The sequence below is a fragment of the Sminthopsis crassicaudata genome, chromosome 5 (assembly GCF_048593235.1).
Source record: "Sminthopsis crassicaudata isolate SCR6 chromosome 5, ASM4859323v1, whole genome shotgun sequence".
NCBI lineage: Eukaryota > Metazoa > Chordata > Mammalia > Dasyuromorphia > Dasyuridae > Sminthopsis > Sminthopsis crassicaudata.
This window is the reverse complement of record NC_133621.1, coordinates 186,800,086-186,819,507: the sequence shown is the minus strand read 5'-3', so window position 1 is coordinate 186,819,507 and position 19,422 is coordinate 186,800,086. Positions and strand designations below refer to the sequence as shown.

Sequence of the window (19,422 nt, the reverse complement as noted above, 5' to 3'; positions counted from 1 at the left end):
TCCAGGGGGGAAAATGGAACATGAGCATTGTATTTCAGGGAAAAAAATTATTTTCTAAAATTATGAAAATCAAGTGACACACATATAAATATATATATATATATATAATTACATACATAAATATGTGTATTTATATATACATATATAGAGATAGAAAGAAAGAAATGAAGAAATCTATATCACAAATTCTTAATAAAGAAGCTTTTACTAATACAGATGGCTAACTATTCTGCCATTTAAAGTATTAAAAAGTGGCCTGGGGCACTGAGAAGTTAAGAGACTTGCTCATGATGGCATAGTCTGTATGTATGAAAGCAGGGACTTGAATCCAGGACTTTCCTGACTAAAAGAATCCATAGGATTTGGACATGGGAAATAAAATACACACCAATTTTAGCTCCTCTAAGTACATTATATCTAAACAAATATATTTATAAAGATAGATATATCAAGAAAGCATATATAATAATAGAAGAGATTATATTCATGATTGTCCATCTTTTTTTTTTTTTTTGCTTTCTTGTAGGTTATTCTTTTGTTTTCTGCTATGTAATTTCACTTTATTCTTTTCTTTTCCTTTTTCATCCCCCCTCAGCCTACAGTTAAATTTTTTTAATATGATAAAAATATCTATTTGAAGTCATTTTCTAATGTTATACACAAAGGAGAAACACTAGAAACATTTCCATTGAAAACAGATGTATCTCATCAATCTGATCTGACATAGTCTTTAAAATGTTAGAAATATTAGTAAGGCATGAAAGAAATAAACATTGAAAATGAATAAGATAAAATATCTCTATTTGCAGATGACATAATTGAATATCTTGAAAACCCAAAACACTTTTTTTTAAATTAAAGCTTCAATTAAAGTGTATAATGATCTCCTGGTTCTGCTCATTTCACTTAGCATCAGCTCATGTAAGTCTCCCTAGGCCTCTCTGTATTCATCCTGCTGGTCATTTCCTATAGAACCATAACATCCATATACCATAACTTATTCAGCCATTCTTCAATTGATGGGCATCCATTCAGTTTCCAGTTTCTGGCTACTACAAAGAGGGCTGCCACAAACATTTTTGCACATACAAGTCCCTTTCCCTTCTTTAAAATCTCTTTGGGATATAAGCTCCATAAAAACACTGCTAGGTCAAAGGGTATGACTATCAATTAGAGAATGACTTGATTTCTTATAAAGTTTAGTCAATTTTCTATATATTTTAGAAATGAGGCCTTTATCAGAATCTTTGAATGTAAAAATGTTTTCCCAATTTATTGCTTCCCTTCTAATCTTATCTGCATTAGTATTGTTTGCACAAAAACTTGTTTTAATTTTATTTTTTATTATAGCTTTTTATATATAAAACCTATGCATGGGCAATTTTTCAGCATTGACCCTTCCAAAACCTTCTGTTCCAACTTTTCTCCTCCTTCTTCCCGCCCCCTCCCCCAGATGATAGGTAGTCCCATATACTTTAGTATATGTAAAATACAATATATGTATTTAAAAAGATTTAAAAAGAAGGTAAAAATAACCTGAGAAGAAAAAAACAAAAATGTAAGCAAACATTAACGGAAAGAGTGGAAATGTTATGTCGTGGTCCATACTCATTTCCCAGTGTTCTTTTGCTGGATTTAACTGGTTCTGTTCATCACTGATCAATTGGAACTGATTTGGATCCTCTCATTGTTGAAGAGGGCCACATCCATCAGAATTGATCATCATATAATCTTGTTGTTACCGTGTATAGTGATCTCCTGATTTTGCTCATTTCACTCAGCATCAGTTCATGTAAGTCTCTCCAGGCCTCTCTGTATTCATCCTGCTGGTCATTTCTTACAGAACAATAATATTCCATAACATTCATATACCATAACTTATTTAGCCATTCTCCAATCGATGGGGCATCCCTTCAATTTCCAGTTTCTGGCCACTACAAAGAGGGCTGCCACAAACATTTTTGCACATACAAGTCCCTTTCCCTTCTTTAAAATCTCTTTGGGATATAAGCCCAGTAGAAACACTGCTGGATCAAAGGGTATAGACAGTTTGATTACTTTTAAAGCATAGTTCAAAATTGCTCTCCAGAATGGTTGGATCCCTTCACAACTCTACCAACAATGCATCAGTTGTACAAAACTTTTTAATTTAATATAATCAAAACTATTTTGTGATCAATAATGATCTTTAGTTCTTCTTTGGTCAAAAAATTCCTTCATTCTCCACAAATCTGAGAGGTAAACTATCCTATGTTCTTCTAATTTGTTTATAATATCATTCTTTATGTCTAGATCATGAACCCATTTTGACCTTATCTTGATATAAGGTGTTAAGTATGGGTCCATGCCTACTTTCTGCCATATTGGTTTCCAATTTTCCCAGCAGTTTTTGTCAAACAGTGAGTTCTTATCCCAAAAGTTGGGGTCTTTGGGTTTGTCAAACACTAGATTACTATAGTCATTGACTATTTTATTCTGTGAACCTAACCTATTCCACTGACCAACTGGTCTATTTTTTAGCCAATACCAAATGGTTTTGATGACCACTGACTTATAATTTTAGATTTGGTATAGATAGGCCACCTTCATTTGTTCTTTGCTTTTTTTTTTCATTAATTCCCTTGAAATTCTTGACTTGACTTGTTCTTCCAGGTGAATTTTGTTGTTATTTTTTTTAGGCCAGTAAAATAGTTTCTTGGGAGTTTGATTGGTATAGCACTAAATAAATAAATTATTTAAAGAGTATTGCCATCTTTATTATATTCCCTCGACCGATCCAAGAGCACCTGATATTTTTCCATTTGTCTAGATCTGACTTTATTTGTGTGGAAAGTGTTTTGTAGTTTTGCTTATATAGTTCCTGACTTTCCTTTGGCAGATAGATTTCCAAATATTTTATACTATTGACAGTTGTTTTAAATGGAATTTCTCTTTGCATCTCTTGCTGTTAAAACCCAAAATACTCAAGAAAAAAGTTGAAATGGTGAATGACTGGAGAAAATTCCTAGTTAGAGAATCAATCTTCAAAATAACCTGCATTTTATATACTACTATAAAAATTAAGAAAATAAAACCTGATTGATATATATGATTTATAATGACAACAATTGAGGGAGTTTGACAGGCATAGTGTCAGAAAGACTTGAGTTCAAATATGCCCTCAGACACTGGGCAAGTCATTTAACCTCTGTTTATCTTAGTGCACTGGAGAAGGAAATGGCAATGCTCAGTCATCTTAATTGTGTCTGACTTTTTGTGTCCCCCATTTGGTTTTCTTAGCAGCAATACTGAAGTCATTTTGCCATCTTTTTCTCTAGCTCATTTTATAGATGAGGATCTGAGGGCAAACAGAGTTAAGTGACTTGTCCAAAATCACACAAATACTGAGTGTCTGGGGCCAGATTTGAACTCAAGCTTGGCACTCTATCCACTGTGTCACCCACCTGCCCTCCAATATCTTTGCCAAAAAAAAACCATGAAAAGTATTGGCATACTATGGTCCACAGGATCATGTAGAGTCAGATATGATTAAATGATTAAACAAAAACAACAAAATTCAAAATATGGGTATTAGCTTATTAAGACTATATAAGGACAATTTAAAAATGATCTTTGACAAAAATAAAGGAAGAATCGAAGAAAAGATGGACTTCTCCTTATGTTTTGGACAAGCAAAAATAGTAAACATGTGTTCGATTTCTAATACTTTGCAAATTAATTTGTAGGCTTGCTGTAATAGCAGTCTGAATACTAATAGGTTATCCCCTAGAATTAAAATCATACTTCAGTAATGCCTTAGTGGATTTGTAACTTCATCAATGTGACTATCTCCCCTCCCCCACTCATACATATCATTATGCTATAGTGACATAAAAAAGGATATCAAATAAGTTAAAACTATGGAGTGTTAGAAAAATTTAGAAAGGGATAAAGACAAAGCAAACATACCTTGTTAATTTTTAAAAATATTTATTTGATTAGATAGTATTAAAGTATTTTCCATTCTATATTTAGCTAAGATGTTAATGGTTCAAATTTGGGTTTTGGTTATAGTTTTTCCCAGGTTTGGCTTGATTATTAGTCAATTGGTATTTGTGGTATATACTGGATATTTAATACTTGTGTATAGTCAAATGGCTCTGCATTCTCATTGACTTGAGGGTTCCCTCCAGTGATGCAGAAATCATCCTGTACCTGCCCTCCTATGCAGTTCTTATCCATTTTCTCTCATAAATTCACCATGGGGTCCATCCAATGTGATAGAGGCCCCTCTCACTTTGTCTTGATAATAGCAAAGTTACCAGTAGGGTTAATTGCTTTTCCACTGGTGTCCCTCACTCTTGCCATGTAATCAGCATCTGCTTGTCTACTATTATACTTTTCCTTGACAAAAATCTTTTGTTCCTTTTCTTCTTTTGAAGTTCCTCTTTGGTTATCCTACGGCAGCTAGCTGGTACAATGGATAGAGTGTCTGACTTGGAGTCAGGAAAATTTCTTTTCCTGAATTCAAACTTAGTCTCAACCACTTACTATTTGTGTGACCTTGGGCATAATTCTCTTATTCCTCATTGATCTTTGTTCTGTCTGTCTCAGATATACACATTCCTGGGCAAGCTCTGTAAATTTTTCAATCAAATGTATGTCATAATCTTTGCAATAGAGTTTAAAATTAATTAATTAACATTAATAAATTCTATTATGAAACATTAATTTTTCAAAAGCCTGTGTTCTAATCTGCATTTAGTTAATAACATCCGATGAAAGTGACATTATATGGAAAGTGATGTTATTGTTTGGGGGATGCTATTATCCTATATTTTTTTTCCTGAAAATTTTCATTTGACAGTGTGGACATGTTATTTATGTTTTAAGCAAAAGCCTGAGCTTTTTCTTTTTTGAGTGATTTATGATTATATTTGTTTCACTGTAAGAATTTTCACAGAATCATTTTTCTCTAGCTTCATGATAATTAAAACTCGCAAATGGTACTTTAATTGGAATTTTTAGAATTTATTGATTATTGTAAATGAAGGTGAAGGAAGGAGTGCTGGGACTTGACTATTTGTTTTGGCTTCAGAAACATGCCTTGTTACAAGATCTCTTAAGGTATTATGTCAAAATTACTACTGGTACTATGAGTCATCTGGCAGCCAATTTACTACATTTGTCTTTTGTTGAACTCTCCTCAGAATGAGCTCATGGTTACTTATAATGTAATGATCCATGATACCTCTGGAACCTGACTTTGCTTCTTAAGCCAAGGCATCCCTGTAGAGTGAATTGTTCACTTTGTACATTTTAATTTGGAGGGGGTAGGTAATCAAATGTACTTCTCTTTAGCAGTGTACTCTGCTTTCAAACTGGCTTCAAAAAGTCTTGAAAGGCCATTAAAACCCTTTAATTGGGCTTAGAATGACATTAATTAACTGTGAGGCTTCAATCTTCATTGAGTCTCAGCTTCTTTTTTCCCCCAATAATACTTTATTTTTCCAAATACATGCAAAGATAGTTTTCAACATTCACCTCTGCAAAACAAATTCTTCTCCCTCCTTCTGTTCCTTCCCCTTCCAAGACAACAATAGGTTAAACATGTGCAATTCTTCTAAATTTGTCATGCTGCACAAGAAAAATCAGATCAAAAGGGGGGAAAAACACACGAAATTTAAAAAGGACATGAATAAACAGCAACAACAAAAAAAGTGAAAATACTGTGATCCACATTTAGTCTCCATAGTTCTTTCTCTGGATGTGGATGGCATTTTCCATCCCAAGGCTATTGGGATTTAGACCTCAGTTTCTTAATGTAGAAGTTGGAATAAATGATCTGTGACATTCTATTTATCTGTGTCTCATGTTGCAGAAACATGAGTGATTTGATGATACACTCCATATAACAGTCAGGACTTTAGAACTTAGGTCATCAAATTTAAAATTGGTAGAGATTTTTAGATATCAAATAGTCCAATCTGTGGACAGGTAGGTGGTGCAGTGATTTCAAAACTAGCTTCAGATTAGCTGGGTAACCCTAGACAAGTCATTTAACACTGTGTGCCTCAGTTTCCTCACCTGTAAAAATGAACTGGAGAAGGAAATGACCAAACACTCCAGTATCTTTGCCAAGAAAACCTCAAACAGGATCATGAAGAATTGAATATAACTTAAAACCACTGAACAAGAACAGTCCAACTTATAATCTGTGGTTGAATAAAGTGATATTCAGAGATTAAATAATTTACTCAAGGTCATAAAGGCAGTAATTACAGAACCAAGACCCCAGTAGAAGTCCTCTGACTTCAAGTAAAACTTACCCTTATTCTCATAACAAGACAATAATAATTCTTATTCAACCCTCAATAATTCTGTTAATCTCATGGCCTTTCTTCTTTCTCATTCTGCCTAGGTGTATGTATGGGAAGCTCAACCCGGCACATTGTGACTTTTGATGGCCAGGACTTCAAGCTGACTGGAACCTGTTCCTATGTTCTGTTTGATAGCAAAGAGCAAGATCTGGAGATCAACCTTCAAAATGGGGCCTGTAACCCTGGGATGAAGCCCACCTGTATGAAGTCCATTGAAGTTAAACACAGGGGCCTGTCTGTCCATCTCCACAGTGACATGGAGGTGAGGGATGAAAAGGAGCCTTTGGGTCAGGACAGAAATGGAGGCTCTGGACCTAACCCAATGGGTTATGCTGGCAAGGTGTTTTTCAGGGTGATTCCCTATCCTGCAAGCTTGACAAAATAATTTTCTCTTGTGCTTTACTTGTCTCCTTTACAGCAAAGATATTTATTTATTTATTTTATTATTATAGCTTTTTATTTACAAGATATATGCATGGGTAATTTTTCAGCATTGATTCTTGCAAAACCTGTTCCAAATTTTCTCCGCTTTCCCCCCACCCCCCTCTGCCAGATGGCAGATAGACCAATACATGTTAAATATGTTAAAGTATATGTTAAATACAATATATATATATATATATATATATATATATATATATATATATATATACATATATATATATACACACACATGTCCATACAGTTATTTTGCTGCACAAGAAAAATCGGACTTAGAAATAAGATAAAATTAACCTGAGAAGGAAATAAAAAATGCAAGTGGACAAAAACAGAGGGATTGGAAATGCTATGTAATGGTTACATTCATTTCCTAGAGTTCTTTCACTGGGGGTAGCTGGTTCTCTTCATTATTGAACAAATGGAACTGATTTGGTTCATCTCATTGTTGAAGAGAACAGCAAAGATATTTAATGAACTGATATAACATGAAAAGCTACAGTAACAGTGTGGCCCCCAATAAACTTAGGAATGGAGTAAGAAGTTCTGGGGCCTGATACCCCTGAAAATTCTCTGTAGATGCCAAGAATTGTAAGATTTCCACCCCCCCCCACTTTCTCTAAGGAAGCTTGTCCCTACTCTATTTAAAATAAAGCACATGGGTGGAAAACCCCTGGTTTACATTTACACTCCCTCTTCCAAGCCATTTCCTTTCAAGTAGAATGCTTCTTCCTTTCTTTTCCAAGTATTTTAAAAGTCTTGTTGTTCTATCAGTTGTTGTCAGTAAATAGGATTTTAAGTTAAGTGTAATGAGGACAAAAGACCTTGTTCCTTTGTAGCATCAGGCTCTGACAGGATCCTCACTGGTTGACACATATTAGAAAAGCAGCATTGTTTAATGAAAAGCACATTGAACTTGGAATTGAGAACCTATGTTCAAGTCGCAGCTCTTTCCTCTCACTTTGCAAACATATGGCAAGTCGTATCACCTTTCTGAACTTCGCTATTCTCATCTATAAAATAGAGATTAAAAGACCTGAATTGCCTGGTCCGAAGATTTGAAGATTTGGGAAGAAAGTACTTTGCGAACCTGAAAATACTCCGTCAATGGGATTGTTTTCTCTTTCTTATCTGAGCAGGTGACTGTGAATGGCAGATTGGTTTCAGTTCCCTATGTGGATGAAAATATGGAAGTCAACACCTACGGTGCCATCATGCATGAGATCAGGTTCTCACACTTGAACCACCTCTTCACGTTCACACCCCAGAACAACGAATTTCAGCTGCAACTCAGTCCCAAGACCTTTGCCTCCAAAACCTATGGACTCTGTGGTGAGAAACTTAGCTTATTTGTTGTTTTAATCCATGACCTTTTAATTTATGGCCTCCATCTATCTGTTTTCTGAGAATTCTAAGTCCTTACATACCTGGAGACAGTAGGATGATCTGTTCTGAGTGTAAAGGAGACAGACAATGTAGGGACCCAGATAGATCAGCAGCTGAGTCAATGGGGAAGCTGATACAATCCTTTTTCATTCTTCCTCTTTAGGGATTTGTGATGAGAATGGGGCTAATGACTTTATGCTGAGGGATGGCACAGTCACCACAGACCACAACCAGCTCATCCAGGAGTGGACAATCCAGCAGCCCGGTGTCACATGCGAACCTGTCGCAGAGGAACAGTGTCTGGACTCAAGTGGCAGCCATTGCCAAATTCTCATGTCCTCTGTGTTTGCCGAGTGCCATCAAGTTCTTGCTCCGGCCACATTTTATGCCATTTGTCAGCAAAACAGCTGTCAGAAGGAGCAAGTGTGTGAAGTGATTTCCTCTTATGTCCACCTCTGCCAGACACATGGTGTTTGCATCAACTGGAGGACAACAGATTTCTGTCGTAAGTCCATCTCTCATGGTCCAACTTGGGGAAATCACTTAACCTTTATATACCTCAATTTCTGCATATTTTATGCTGAGAATAGCTTGCTTTGAATAAACTCATTATATATTTAGTAATAATAATACATATTTATATAGTAATATAATTAATTTATATAGTATAATAAAATCTTATATAATATATTTATATAATAATAAAATTATAATTTCTTTAATGCTTGCTATAGAGCCAACCACTGTGTTAAGTACTTTATAATTATTATCTCATTTGATCCTCACAAGTGAAATTCTTAGAAAATCAATTATTGGGTGGGATAGGTTCTATTAGACCATTCCCCTCCATTTTGTATGGGTTCTTTACTTTTAGGGGTTCTGTTACCTAAGAAGTTCTGCATTCTGGGTTTCCTGACTGTAAGTTCTTTAATCAATGTTTCTCACATTCCTGTTTTATCAAAGGTTAATCATAATTCTAGTCAATGAATCATCTTGTCATTTTGAGGAACATAAGATGAAAAATGGGAAAACATCTTTGAGTACAGTTTTAGAAAATATACATGGCTAAGTCAGGAGACTTAGATTCTAGGTCTGGCTCCATTAACAAGCTACATGACCTTAGGAAAACTAGTTTATTTCTCTAGATTTCAAATTTCTCTTAAAGTAATGAGCTTAACTAGATCAATGTTTCCCAATCTGAACCATCAATCTCTGATATTCTGTATTGTAAGAAAAGCTACCATGATATTAGAGGATTTCTGTAAAATTGCTGCTAGTCCTTTCAAAAAATAAATATGAAATTATGGATTTTTAAAATATATATATAGCACAGAATTTTTGTTTATGAAAATGGCATTTTTAAATTTTGCTTCAAAATTTGCTTCCTTTTATTCTTGGAATTCTATATATTTAGCCTGATGGAGCACCATTTACAGATTTTTATCAATGTATTTTAGGCCCAAAATTATTCTGTACTTAAATTAGTTGGAAATCAATGGACAAGATCATCTTTAAGTTTCCTTCTAGATGTCTAGTTGTCTTTGATTCTATATTGATGTCAATAGTATCAATCTACTGGTACATTCAGAATGCAAATACTGATTTTGGGATGATTTGGTAGTATTTTCTTAGTATTTAGTATATTTATGTCTTGAGTATTTACTGGTAGGAAGAGAAACCTTGGAAATTAACACCATTTCCAACCTTTTTTTGGAAGTTAATTTTCAAAACATTGTGATTTTGTCAAGAGAGTTGAGCCAAAACTGGACAACTTGTGCTCCTTCTAGGTCTGATCTTTGAAACTAAAGATTCCTTGTTTTATGTGAATTATAGAATACTAAATACATTCATATTCAACATAAGTAAAACATTTTCTTAAGCAAAATACGTGTGCTACTGAGATTATTTGTCATTCTGTATTTTCCATCTATTTTTACATACTACCTATGTGCTTTAAGGCAAGTATTTTTCTAAGTCTCAGTTTCTCCATCTGTAATGTGGGGACAAATAATACTGGTATTACAGTGAGGAAAGTGCTTCATAAACCCCAAAGTGCAATATGAACATAACTTACTATTATTAATAAGAGAATTATTATTGATATTTCATGTGAATAATTAAGTTGGTGTCATATTGAGAGTTTTAATGCCTATCTTTCTGCAGCAATGACATGCCCACCCTCCATGGTGTATCATCACTGCCAGAAGGTTTGCCCCCAAAATTGTGATGGTAACTCAAGCACATGTGTGGACCATCCCTCGGAAGGCTGCTTCTGTCCCCCTGAGCAGGTGATGCTGGAGGGGAAGTGTGTCCCCAAAGAAGCTTGTACCCAGTGCATCAGCGAAGATGGCGTCCATCATGAGGTGAGAATTTATTTGACTTTCTCATCTGCCTGGACTCAGTAGGAAGAATCTTATGGAGTTGATTGGTCTTTATTATCTCTGATAGCCTTAAATATCTCCTTATCACCCTTTATCTCAAGAGAGAAGGAGGATGAAAGCAGTACCGCAACACTGAACAAGTGTGCCAGTTTAAAACAAAATGGATGTTAGCAAACTATGGGACTGTGATCTTGAATTTTATGGATTCTTAAAGGGTTAGTGAACTCTTGGAAAGAAAGCTGTATTTAGAGTCAGCATAACTATGTTGAAAATTGGTCTTGCCAAACTAATCTCATTTTCTTTTTGAACTAAACTGCTATACTAAGGGATTTGTGTCAAAATAGTTTGCCTAAGATTTTTAGCAAATAATTTGACAAAGTCTCCTCTGCTATCCATATGGACAAAATGGAAAATTTGAACTTAGATTGATTCAGAACTGTTTAAATGATTAGATCTAAAGAAAAGTCACTAATGGATAAGTGTCAACTTCAAAGGAGTTCTCTTAGTGGAAGAGCTCAGGGATCTGTGCTTGACCCTCTGCTATTTAACAATTTTATCAATGATTCATATGAAGGTAAAGATGGTGTGCCTGTCAGACAGATGACAAAAAAACTGGGAAGGAGAGTTAATATAATAGATGGCAGAATCAGATTTTTTAAAATGACTAGATAAAACATTGGACTAAATATAATAAGAGTGTAAAGTTTTATACTTCACAAGTATGATGTCTGTATGTTGGTTCAAAGGAGGGATGGTGCTAGACTATACTTTGTCTGAAAAAGAGTGAGAGATTTTGGTGGATTTCAGACTCAATATGATTTAACACAATGTGATAAGAGAGTCAACAAAGCTGAAGCAATCAGAGACCACATGAAGAGAGTTAAAACTTCCAGAACTGATGAATAATTCACCACTATCAGATTGCATCTTAAGTCCTATATTCAGTTCTGAGCATTTCATATTAAAAAGAGAATTGATGAACTGGAGAGTGTTTGAAGATGGATGATTAATTGATGATCTTAGATATAATAATTTAATAAGATAAAAAGATATTCTAGATTCTAATCCATTAAAGCAAAAGCATGAAAAACAAATTATTTCACATTACATATATAAACACTCTCCCATTGATTTCTTCAGTATCTATGGTGAAAAATAAGAATCTTGGAAAGAAAGGATATTAACATGAGATCAGCTTTGAATGGAGATAGTGGTGAAAGTTTTCCATCCATTATGGTAAGAATTTTGGAGAAAAACAAGGAGAGAAGGGAGAGACGGTAGTCATTGTTTTTATCTTATATTGTCATATCTCACTTATTTGCAAAGATAATTCTGGGAAAACTGTATACTCATTAGATGGTCATCTTTCTTAGCACTCTCTATCTTTCTTAGCACTCTCTTCTGATTTATTTGAAACCTAACTTCTGATTCCATTATTTGACTGAAACTACCTATTCCCACTGCAAGATTACAAATGTTATATTGCTAAATCTGGTGTACTTTTCTCAGGTCTCACTCTTCTTGACAGTTTTTTACATGGTTCCACTCCTCTTCCTTCTTTTTTCTGATCCTTCCAGTTATTATTATTTTCTCCCTTCTTATATTATCTTGTATGCATTTCCCTGTATTCGTGTTGTATCACCCCAGAAGAATGCAAGCTCCCTGAAGGCAGGAATTATTTTTTATTCATTTTCATTTTATCTTTCTATTTCCAGCACCTGGTCCAGTGCTTTGCACAAGTGCTTATTAACTGCTTGTTGAATTGAGCTTTGAATATATTAGCTGTTTTTCTAAGCTCCGTGTCATCTGAAAAATTGCCAAGCATGCCATTTTTAAAGCATTGATAGAAATGTTGAACAGCTGTGGCACCCAGGGACAAATCCTTAGAGTGCTTTACTAATGACCTCATTAATTCCTATTCTTTGGTTCTGCTTACTCATATACTTCAGAATCTAGAATGGAAAAGAGCCTCAAGATCATCTCCTAGGAAGATTGATTAAATAACTGTTGATAATTAACTTGGAGAAGATTAAAAAGATGTGATAATTGGAATATGGAAGAGAAATTAGACTTCTCTGCTTTGCTCAAAAGATCAGAACTAAGAATGATGGTTGAAAACTGCAAAAAAGGGCAAATTTCGGTTTAAAGCAAAGAAAAACTTTCTCATAATTAGAACCTTCTGAAGGTGGAAAGGACTGGCTGGGAAGGCTGTGCAAAGCTTTCTCCCGTCCCTTCTCTCCTCCCTTCCCCCCCTCCTGCACCTATTATGTGAGGTTTTCAGATAAAGACATATTTTTTTCTAGTTGTTGGTTGGCATAGATGACTGTAAGGGCCTTTTCAAACTTTGAAATCCTATCATTCAACTTGAACTAATGTTTCCTCTTCCATAAAATGGAAATGATAGAATTGGCCCCATTTTTTAAACTGATAACAGTAAAGATATCTCCTATTTCTTTAGGTTACTGATTTAATTTTTCTATCAGAGTTAGATTTTAGAAGATTTATTACATATTTATGAATGTATAAATGTGTGTACATCTGTACATGTATATATGTATTTATTATTAGTCTATCATCTATCAATTATCTATCTAACCTATCCTCTATCTATAAATGATCTGTCTTCTATCATCTATTTGTCTATCTCTCTGTTGATCTTTCTACCTTGCTACCTATTCCCACAGAATGTGAAATCCTTGAGAAATGAGATGATCATTTTGGGGATATTTGAGGATAAAGTAGGTACTTTAATGTTTGTTGATTGATCCTGGGAACTTGAGATCAGGGCTGTTTTCCTTCCTAAGCAAGGGACTCTTCTGTGATTGGTGTATGAGTGCCATCTGCTGGTCCATTTGAGGGATGGAAGGTGTCAGTCTCTGGCAAGGCTTTACCCCAAGATAGAATTTTGGAGAATTTGTTCAGAGGGCATTTCAGAGCACATGTACTCCATCTTATCTCTAGGTAAGAGCTATTTAATTTGGTCTAGTGAGAAAGAAATTTATCTACACTTTTAAAAACCTACAGGAAAGGAGATCTGAGGGATTCATTAATGGGTATTATTTTTAAAAATCCCATTATCTTTACCTTTCCTATTTAGATACTTTCCATTCCTCCCTCCCCAAATCCTCTAGCTTGTTTTCTTCTTACAGCTGAGGTAGATTTCAGAGATGGGGAGTAGGGAGGATAAAAACAGGACTCAGGAAGTGGCCAGAGCTTCTCTGTTTTGGAAATCTACTCTTTTGTGGCCAGGCTACCAGAATCACCCAGCACAAGCATGAGAGCTTGTTAGTCCTTTTAGAAATTTATCGTTCCCCCTTGGTTGGAAAAATACTAGTGTAGAGAAGGTAATTTTTGATTCCTCTTTCTCATTCCGCAGGTCCTTCTCACTGTCTACTTTCAGTCATCAAATCCTGTTGGTTCTTCATAATTCTGTTTCTATTCTTTCTATTCCCATTGGTCCCCACTCTAGTTCAGGCTCTCATTATCTCATGCCTGGATTACTACAATAGCATTTAACTGTTCTTTCCTTATCTTGCCTCTTATAATTTAAGTGGTAAATTGCTGTCAGACCAATCTTATAGCACCATTTTCATTAGATTATTCCCCGGCTCAAAGCATTCATGGTTTCTTATTATTTAGGATAAAGTTCAAGTTCTTTGACCTGGCATTCAGGTTACAAGTCAATCCCAAATGGCCTTTACAACTTTAGTGAATATATATTAATTGCTTACTAACAGGCATTGTGCTAAGTGCTGGGGCTACAAGATAAAAATTAACAGTTCTGTTTTGAGGCGTTTACATTCTAATGAGAGATACAGTAATACATATGGTAGGCAAGATGCATTCAGAGTAGATGAATATCATTTAGGGAGAAGACATTAATCTTAGGATGAGGGGAAAATAGAAAGCACATTCAGGAACATCTCCTGAAGAAGGTGTCAATAGAAAGATTAGAGATATTCTTAGAGTGTGTTGTGTGTGAGAGAGAGAGAGAGAGAGAGAGAGAGAGAGAGAGAGAGAGAGAGAGAGAGAGAGAGAGAGAGAGAGAGAGAGAGAGAGAGAGAGAGAGAGAAGAAGAAGAAGAAGAAGAAGAAGAAGAAGAAGAAGAAGAAGAAGAAGAAGAAGAAGAAGAAGAAGAAGAAGAAGAAGAAGAAGAAGAAGAAGAAGAAGAAGAAGAAGAGAGAGAGGAGAGGAGAGGAGAGGAGAGGAGAGGAGAGGAGAGGAGAGGAGAGGAGAGGAGAGGAGAGGAGAGGAGAGGAGAGGAGAGGAGAGGAGAGGAGAGGAGAGGAGAGGAGGAGGAGGAAATAGGAGGACAGAGAGGAAGAGAAAGGGAGAACAACATTCTAGGCATGGAATAGTGAATACAAAGGTTTAGAAACTAGAAATGGAATATTGTATCCAGGAGAATGCTGGAGCCAGCTAATACAGGATTGGGAGAGTGGATTGTCAAATCTATTTATGCCTCAGAAATTGGCAAACAGAACATTAAAGGGCTTCATTTATTGTTTTGCTGATTGTCAAGATTGAAGAAAATGATGAAGAAAATGTTAATGAGAATAAAAATTAAAAGTCTGTCATGTCTTCAGAGGGTTGGTCATTAAACATTTATCAGCACACAAACCCCTGATTATATGTGAGGAAATGCAAATAAAACATTACTGGATTATAGATTGGATTATAGTCTGGATTGCAGAATGTGTGGATAGAGAACAATGGGACTATGGAGTAAAATAGGAAGGGTCCTGATTGTAATGAGTTAAATTGTCAAAGAAAGGTGTTTGATTTAATTCTAAAGATAATAGGAAGTCACTGGCAGTTAAGTTTTTGTTTTTGTTTTTAATGTGTATGAGTGGTTGTCAGGGTCAGACCTGCACTTTAGGGAATTCATTTTGGTATCAGTGTAGAGCATAGGGGAGATGATGAGGCAGTGAGGTGGACTAGAAGGTTATTATAACTCAGCCTTTGGTTCTTGTGATATTGCTGTTCCTTCTCCCTGTACACTTCAGCCTTTCTCTTTAATCAATCAAATCATTTTGTAAAAAGTGTTTTTTCCCTTTAGTTTTTATGCCAGTCATTTCCCTTTTAAATTCCTTTCTTTGGAACAAAAAAAATATTTAAGCAAAGCCAGATATCTGTAGTCCCTCCATCCTTACTGAGGTTAGAAAGGTGTATCTTTTTACCTCTTCACGAGGAGCAAAATTGTTCATTACAATTCATCAGAGGTCATCTGCTATTTGGTATTTTAGTCAATAAGTCACATCAGCAAGCATTTATTAAACACTTATTGTGTGCCAATCTTCAAGCCAACCGCTGGGAATGGAAATACAAGCAGGAACAAGATAATCCTTTTTGCCATGTGCTTACCTTCTAATGGGGGAAGACAGCACATTGAGGGGAGATGGAGTTAGGAAGTGAGGAATGGGGGATGAAGGGACAAGAACATTGTTTAGAACTGGTCAGACAGTGGCTTGGTGGTCTGGGTTTCAGGCAAGAAAAAGCAAAATGTCACTTATCAGAGGTCAGGGCCTAAGGATAAAGTCCTAGTGGAAGGGAGGAAGCTCAGAGTGTAGGAGACTTGATTTAGAGTTTCCTGGAAAGTGAGCAAGAGATATAGATTCGAATACTATTCAAATTTTGAATCTATAGACAGATTTAATCTTTCTGAGCCTAAGTTTTCTCATCTATAAAATCTATAATAATGATAGTATGACATCCCACAAGGCTATGATGAGGATACTAATTTTAAAGTGATATGTAAGAGTGGCAAGCTCTTATGAAAAATTATTAAAGAGGTTAGGGGGGGGTGATAACTTCCATTTACTAAAAGGGAAATGGAGTCACAGGAAGAATAAATTGATTTACTTATAATCCCTCAGATTAGACAGAATAGTGTCCTGCTTGATTTCATATGATTTTTCACTTCTCATACAGTATCTGGAAACATGGGTGCCTTTTGGCCAACCCTGTCAGATCTGCATATGTCTCAACAACCGGAAGATCAACTGTACTTCACAGCCTTGCCATACAGCCAAATGTAAGTCTGCTTGTCCACTACCTTTTTATAACACCACAGACCATTGCACTATGGTATGTTGCTAAGGGGACTAGACTTAGGGGTCACAAGATGGAGTCCTTGTTCTGCAATTGGCTTTGTGACATTGGGAAACCTTTCTGAGCATCATCTCCCCACCCCATTTTTCCCAAATATGTGCAAAGAAAGTTTTCAACATTCACCTTTGCAAAACCTTGTATTCCAAATTTTTCTCCCTTTCTACCTTATCTCCTCCCTTCTCAAGACAGCAAGCAATCTGATGTAGGTTAAACATGTGAAATTCCTCTAAACATAATTTCCATTTTCATCATGCTGTGCAAAAAAAATCAGATCAAAAGGGAAAAAACATAAGAAAGGAAAAAAGTCAAGCAAACAATAACAATAAATACTATGCTTTAATTCATATTAAGTCTCCATAATTGTCCCTCTGGATGCAGATGGCATTTTCCATACCAAGTTTATTGGAATTGGCTTGAATCACCACACTGTTGAAAAAAGACAAGTCCATCAAAGTTGATCATCACATAATCTTGTTACTGTGTACAAAGTTCTCTAGGTTTTGTTCACTCCACTTAGCATCAGTTCATGTAAGTATGTCTAGGCTTTTCTGAGATCAGACTGCTCATCATTTATTATAGGACAATAATGTTCTATTACATTTGTGTACCATAACTTATTTATGAGCTTCATCTTTTAAAATGGGATCATTAAACTTGGCTCTGCCTATTTCACAAGGCTTTTGTAAAGAAACTGCTTTGTAAATCTTAAAGGGCTATAAAAATATAAACCCTTATTATTGAGCAGATATCTTCAAGAAACTTCTAATTCCTCACCCAAGTTGGAGAATATTTACTTTGTGTATGCATATGTGTATTATATGCATATGTGTATTTCCATGCCCATTTTAACCAGTAGAACACAAATTCCTTCAAAGTAGGGACTAGTTTACTGTTTCCACAGCCCAATGGCTGACATTGCTACCTTTATCTACATTCTGAGGACTCTACTCCCTTCATGTACAACAGACATACTCAGAATACATTCTTCATTTCACATACACAGAGTCCTAGGAAAGCTGAACATAAGAGGAAGTTTACTTTATCATTAGTTCTATTGCATGATTTCTTCCATATTTCTTGGCCCCATATTTCTTTTAAGGGTTGATTATCCTAGACAGAGGGATAAATATTTAGTTCATCAAGAATTCCATGGAAAGAGACTTCTTTGCTTCCCTTGATCCCCTGTTCCAACATAAAGCTTCTCCAAATTGTGCCTGGCTTTTCTTTCTTTCTTTTTTAAAATATTCTTTCTTCTACCTTCTTGCTCATAGCCATCACTTGTGGTTCCTGTGAAGTAGCTCGTTTGCATCAGAATCCAGACCAGTGCTGCCCAGAATATGAATGTGGTATGTTATCAAATTTATGATATCTCATAAAGTCACTGAGGATTTGTGTTTAAGCCTGATAAACTATATGGCAGAGTATTGAAATAACTGACATGTAATTTTAGAATCGTAGACTATAACCTTTGAGAAATAATAGGGAAAAGCAAATTATTACTGTTATCTTGATTTTTTAAAAAAGGGAAAAATAGATTGATTAAGAAACTACAGTATGGTAAATCTGATATCTAGAAAGTATAGTTCAATAAGCCTGATCCCTAGGAAACCTCTGGAATTGATTATTAAGAGGATGGTTGGTGAACATTTAAGAAAAAAATGTAGTGATCACCATGAACCATCATGGGTTCATTAAGAACAATTATGCCAAACTGACTTCATTGCCTTTTTTGATTGCTATACTAAGTTGTGAGATAAAGAAAATGCTATAGATGTTAATATTAGCAATGCATTTAACAAAAAGTTCTTCATGACATCCTTGTGGATACAGTTGTAGAATATGAATTATATAATTATACAACTAAAAGAATTTCCTGATTTTTTTTAACAACTGTACCCAAAGATTGTTAATTTATGGTTTGTTTTCAATCTGGATGTTTAATTCAATCATTTAAACTGCCCTGGGCTCAGATCTAGTAAACATTATTATCACTTACTTTAATGAAGATATAAAAGGGATGCTCATCAGTTTTGTGGATGAAACAAAACTGAGAGTGATAGTTAATGTGAGTGATGTCAGAATAAAAGGGGATCATTAAACTTGGCTCTGCCTATCTCTTTCTTTTCCTTGTGAGAAAAATGCTTTGTAAATCTTAAAGTACAACATAAATAAGAACTATTCTTATTGAGCAGATGCCTTGAACAGACTTTTTTGAATCACCCAGCTATTAATACAACCTTCTTTCATTCATTCATGCTTTCTCATACTATATGACTCTTGTGTATTTTTCCATATATTCTCACAAGGGGTCCACCTAACATTCTAATTTTTATTTTATTACAAATTTGAAAATATTAATAAACATAAACATTTCCACATATAAAGAAAGCTACAAAAATGTTTAGCTGTTAGGAGTCTCAACCCACAAATTTAAAGGAAGGAAAGGAGGAAGATGGGATGGGTGTGTGTGTGTGTGTGTGTGTGTGTGTGTGTGTGTGTGTGTTTGTGTATGTGTATATGTGGACAGAGAGAGCGAGTGAGAGTGAATGATTGAATGAATGATAGTGAGTGAGTGAGTTAGCTTTTATTTCTGTCTTTTGCACATACATTCAGTTCGGACTCTTCAGTCAGTTACAAGGCTTTTTATCACCATACAAGAAAAAGATAGGCAAAAACTGACGACTAAAAGGTATCTTTCCATCAGAGAACACCTACCTATTCATGCTTTGAAGTGGGAAAAGGGACCT

The 19,422-nt window shown here is 35.2% G+C and overlaps 1 protein-coding gene across 1 annotated transcript in view; it reads left to right on the top strand.

Annotated features, from left to right (window-relative positions):
* The window catches only part of VWF (von Willebrand factor), a 203,412-nt gene that overhangs the window by 143,001 nt on the left and 40,989 nt on the right, over positions 1-19,422 (top strand). Inside the window, exons 35-40 of the mRNA XM_074269040.1 lie at positions 6,401-6,621; positions 7,937-8,129; positions 8,347-8,688; positions 10,347-10,546; positions 16,496-16,598; positions 17,947-18,021. Coding sequence (XP_074125141.1) covers positions 6,401-6,621; positions 7,937-8,129; positions 8,347-8,688; positions 10,347-10,546; positions 16,496-16,598; positions 17,947-18,021 — 1,134 coding nt within the window. The remainder of the gene's footprint in view (positions 1-6,400; positions 6,622-7,936; positions 8,130-8,346; positions 8,689-10,346; positions 10,547-16,495; positions 16,599-17,946; positions 18,022-19,422) is intronic.